This window comes from Octodon degus, unplaced genomic scaffold, assembly GCF_000260255.1.
Source record: "Octodon degus isolate 3935 unplaced genomic scaffold, OctDeg1.0 scaffold00089, whole genome shotgun sequence".
Taxonomy (NCBI): Eukaryota; Metazoa; Chordata; class Mammalia; order Rodentia; family Octodontidae; genus Octodon; species Octodon degus.
In genome coordinates, this window is record NW_004524665.1 from 7,927,973 (window position 1) to 7,933,207 (window position 5,235).

The following is a 5,235-nucleotide window of genomic DNA, read 5'->3' on the forward strand; positions in this document are numbered from 1 at the left end:
TGGCATGTGGTGCTGGGGGATTGAACCGCAGTCCCTGATGCTTTGATAAGCTTGTTCCAAGTAGGTGCTTTAGACCACTGAGCCATCTCTCCAGCCCTAGTCTTTCTTTTTGCTGGGACAAAGTAGCCAACATACCCAATATCCACAGCTTAGGAGAGGAGGCTTATTTTCACTCAGAGCTGTTATAAAGGTCAGCTGACAGTGAGGAGACAGAAATGGTGGTAGAGGCAGGCAGAGGAGAAAGGGCAACCGGGAGACCAGATGGGGAAGGGAGCCACTGAGAACGGGAGTGGGACTGCTGGTCACACAGCAGGCTCGTGCGCAGACTTCTGAGGAGCAGCTGCACTGCTCCGCTTCCCTACCAGCTGTGCCCATGCCTTCCCACTCCTCCACACCCTTGCCCACACCTGCCCTTCATTGCTTTTCTTTCCCAGATTAGCCAGCCCTCAATGTGACGGAGCTGCCCCTGTGGCTCTGCAGCTGGAACCCAGCGTTGTCAGGGATCCCTTGGGGGTGCTCACGGCCTGGGCCTGAGTCTCTCTGACGCTCCAGGCCCTCCCGGTAGGTGCTCCGCAGAGTCACGTCATCCTTCAGCCTGGTTTGGCATCTGCCTTCTGGAGGATTCCAGGGCCGCACTCAAGTTGTTTGCCTGAATCCCACGCCTGCCCTCAGGGCCGGCAACCTCGGGCAGGCCACTTCCTGCCTGTTCACTCCACTCTGTGGGATGGAGGTGGTGTGAGGTCACCGTGTGCTGGGGCAGTCCCAAGGATTCTGAGCCTCCGTGAGGGCCTGAACTCCGTGGATGATCAGTAGCCTTTCTGGTTTAAGAAACAGGCATTGGGGCCGGGGAGATGGCTCAGCAGAATAAGCGCTTCCCTGGCAAGCACAAGGGCCTGAGTTCAGTCCCCGGTTCTGAAAAAAAAAAAAAAAAAGAAAGAAAGAAAGAAAGAAAGAAAGAAAGAAAGAAAGAAAGAAAGAAAGAAAGAAAGAAAGAGACATGGAGTTTATCTGCTATCTTGTTTTCTACATTCTAGTTTTTAATACTTCCAGGGGACTTCCTGTTTTTTCTCCAAGTCTATATTTTCTCTTTGCCTCTCCATGTTTTTAGTTAAACTTGTGTTTTATTTTATGACCTAGATAAGCATGATTATTTCTTGGCTTACAGAGTTCAGAAATGAACAATGTCCATTGACCACGAGTAGCATTTTGGCAGGTGGCTTTCGTGGGAAGAACCAGGGCTGGAGCAGATTGTGGGGGGTGTCTGCCACCAGGGTGGGCAGAGATGGTGCTCAGAGTGGCTATGCTGCTCCAGAGAAGGGCTGGGAAGGGTCAGTACATTCTGTCGGCCGTGGAGTGACATGGACATAAGACAAGACCGAGTACTGTGCCCTGAGTGCCCTCACATCCAGCAAAGAGAAGGTGCTTGGCGACAGAGGGGCGCACAGGACAGCAGGAGGGAACCCAGGACCGTACAGTCTGTAGGCTGAGTGGGAGGAACAGAGCCAGGTGACAAAAAGGAGAATCCCAGTGACTTCCAGAGGAAGGAAGAGTAGGGACCCTGGGCTGAGGAGAACCCATTACATCCAGGTGCTGCTGCCCCAAAACAGCTGCTCAGCCTCCACTAGAGAGGTCGAAGGGAGATATCTTCAAGGAGAATAGAGCATGTGTGGTGGGAGCCGGCTGCCCTCCTGAAGCAGGCGGGCATTAGCCAGCCCACAGCAAGACAGCTCAGGAAATGGGGGCGCATGCTGTGCGGGACACCAGATCCCATGGTGAGGGAAGCAGGACGCACTGGGCACTCCCCTGCGCAGGTCCTACATCTGGCAGACTCCCACAGTGGGCAGACATGGGTGGGGCCAAGGCCCTGAAGGAGCCTGGCTGAGGAGGACCCTGCCTCAGGCTGCCCAACACCCCTGGGGGCCCTAGGCCCTTCTGGCCACCAGAATAGTCCCCCTCATCTCACTGGTCCCGCACCCACCAGCAGGATCTCCAGGAATGACCCAGATTCCTACTGCGGCCTCTGCACCTAGAAAATAAAATGTGTGCAAAAGTTGGCTTTTTCAACATGAAGGTGAGGGCTAAAATCAGTGTAAAACTTCTCTTCCTCCTGGGGCCGTCCTGGAGCCTGCAGGCAGAGCTGGCACTGTGCAGAGGGATGGGACTGCCCTCGGGGGCCAGTGGGGCAGTGGGGAGCACCAGGCTGGGCATCAGTCATACACCACTGAAGGGCAGCCCTTGCTGGGCCATTCCCGCCACCTCCTGGCTGCTCCTGCAGTCTCAGCTGTCCGTCTGCAGCCAGGACTGGTCAGGGTGCTCCCTGCTGTGGGGAGCAGGTGCCCTTCCCCTGGGCACAGCTGATGGGCAGCCACCTTCATGCATGCTGAGGGCTAAAGGCTCCCCCAGCCCACAGGCAGCAGAGCGGGGTCTGGGACGGGTTGAGGCAGGTGTTGGGCTCTCTGGAACCCATTCTCAGACATCCCTGGCTCTGCCTCCAGCCGGACTGCCCAGGGCACAGGTGCCAGCACAGCCTTGGGCACAGAGGTTAGGCACAGCCAGACACTGAACCAGACCCCCACCCGAGGCCCCTAGTGAGGCTGAGGCCAAGGGTATGCAGCCTGGCAGATAGAGCCTGAGGCAAAGACTGTCCTGCCTGCCACAGCCACAGGCCAGGGCGAGTACCGTCAAACATGGGTAAGTTTTGATTTCATGCAGCATCCATTGATCTTGTGTTTGCCAAGAGCTGAGGGCAGAACTGTGCTGTGCTCCAGTTTGCAGCCTCAGGCCATATCCAGCAAGTACACAGACTAAGGGACGTGCTATACACCTTGGCCCCTGGCTCAACAGATGGGCCCGACCACCCTCCTGTGTCACTGCGTGGGACCTGACCAGTTGCTCCTGGACTCAGGGAAGCCACTTGGTGGTGTTGCGACTTGATGCTTGGGTGTGGAGGCTGAAGACTGGGCTGTGTCTCAGCAGGTTGTTCCTGTGGTCTAAGGTTCTGAGCAGGCAGGGCTTGGCATGGGAAGGCAGCACCTGTGGCCAAAGTAGCAGTTTCAGCTCATCCCCCATGGCAGAAGTGTGGCCGGGGTGTCCTGGGCCCCTCAACAGGCAGGACCCTTGCAGAGGCTTGGGTGGTGGAGAGGCTCTGCCTGGAGCACTGGACACCTGTGGGCCCCAGCCAGCCCTGCCCTCAGAACCCCCCAGGGGTCCCAGGTGGTGGGCATGGCCAGGGAGCTCGAAAGCAGCAGCTGATAGCTGTCACCCTCTGTTGCAGCACACCATCTCTTCCTAGTCACTGCCTGCCAGGATGCCCACTACGGTGCCCTCATGCAGGAGCTGTGCCTCAGCCGCTTTCAGAAGGACATGGAGGCCATGGGGCGTACACTGTGGTGTGACTGGGGCAAGACCATTGGGTGAGTCCTGTGTCCTGGGGGCAAACGGGCTGGGTGGGGGCCGGCAGCGTGCCATGATGGTGGGTGACTGTGCCCTGGATGACAGCTCAGGTGGCCTGGGGGTACTAGGGAAGCAAGAGAGAGGGGATCCGATTAAGCTGAGGATGCCCATGACCATCCCGCTGTGGGTGTCTTGGGGCAGCAGAGCCCAGCTCCATGCCAGGACCATGGTGCCACATCTCATGACAGAGCTTCCTGTGACCAGACCAGGGCTGGTCACTCCTCACCAGGTTCCCTCCTTTCAGGGCTCAGAGCTGCCTGGGGGGCAGCTGCAGTGCTGGCTGCTCTGCTCCCATGTGGCGGCACCGCTGCCTGAGTCCTGTCCTCCTGCTCGCAGGGCTCCCTGCCGTCTCTGGGGCCCAGGTGTCCGCAGCAGGTGCAAGGGCCTGCCAGCTAGGCTGGGCTGTCACCTTCCTCATTTACTGTCCATGCCTTGCTGCTGCTCTAGGGTGGAGCCCCAGGTCCTGGGCAGCTGTAAAACCCCAGGGCAGGGCCCTGTGCACAACACAAGCAGGTGCATAGCCCTGGTGTCTTTTCTTCTGGTGACCAAGGCGGGGCAGGATGGGACCTTTGGCAATACTCGTGGGGGCTGAGGGCCAGGGGAAAAGCCTGGGAGTTTCCACCGGGGAAGAGTGCAGCCAGTTCCTCCACAAGATGTGCAGGGAGCTGCGCATCTCCCCAGGGTCTGGGGCTCACTCAGTTTCTGGTGGGCACTGGCCAGGGCAGTGGGATGAAGGCCCCTCCCAGGGGCAGAGTTGGAGGGTGCATGGGTGAGCACAGTCTGGGAGGTGGGGGATCACTTTGCCTTGCTGCCTATGGAGCCTGGCCTCCCTGTGGCCCCACTCTGTCTGAGAGGGTGGACGAGCAGCTACCTGCTTGTCTTCCCGCAGACTCATGCCCATCTTGGGGTCCTTTAGTTCAGGGCCTGAGCGCTCCCAGTTCCTGCTTGGTGGACTGCTGTCGATTCTTTACCTTGGGAACAGAAAATGGGCAGGCGTGGTGTCTGTGTGCGCAGTGCTGCAGCTGGGAACTCATATCCCTGCTGCATGCCCTGTGATTGAGCCCAGGGTGCAGAGTAGCCACTGGGGAAGAGAAAGTGTGGCCGAAGCCGGGCCCCAAGCCTCATGACCTGGGACCCTTGATGGGACACAGTCAACCCAGGAGGTCCTAGCAAGGACCCTGTGGGGTGTTCTGGGCTCCTGGCAGCACCCCCAGCCAAGTCCTCACCCTCCTCTCGATCTGCTGCACCCTGGCCGGGCCTTGAGTTCTGAGTGAGTTGGGTGCTAGAGAGACCAGGTTGCGAAAACTGATAGAACAGCCTGTTCCTCAGGCTAATTGGCATTCTTCTGGCTGAGTAGCTTGTGCTTAAATTATTTATTTTTTATTTTTAATCTTTTATTTATTTGGTACAGGGTCTCACTATGCAGCTAGGACTCATAGTGATCTTTCTGTCTCAGCCTCCCCAGCACTGGGATTGCAGGTGTGTGTTATCATGCCTGATTTCAGTGGCTGGCACAGCATGCCCAGGGTTCCAGGGTTGGCCCAGCAGGCAGCACTGGGATCAAACTGGGGTCCTTGTGCTTGCCAGGCAAGCACTTAGACTGCCAAGCTATCTCCTGAGACCCAAAGGTTGCATTTATCATGGCCTCGGAGGTGCAGCAGGCCCTGGGGATGCAGAGATGGCCAGAGCTGTGCAGCAGGCCCTGGGGATGCAGAGGGCACCAGGGCTGTGCAGCAGGTCCTGGGGATGCAGAGATGGTCAGGGCTGTGCAGCAGGCCCTGG

At 58.1% G+C, this 5,235-nt stretch overlaps 1 protein-coding gene across 1 annotated transcript in view; it reads left to right on the plus strand.

The window, feature by feature from the left end:
- Window positions 1-5,235, plus strand: part of Ramp1 (receptor activity modifying protein 1) — a 21,529-nt gene that overhangs the window by 6,878 nt on the left and 9,416 nt on the right. Inside the window, exon 2 of the mRNA XM_023722069.1 lies at window positions 3,275-3,413. Within this exon, the coding sequence (XP_023577837.1) occupies window positions 3,275-3,413 (139 nt within the window). The remainder of the gene's footprint in view (window positions 1-3,274; window positions 3,414-5,235) is intronic.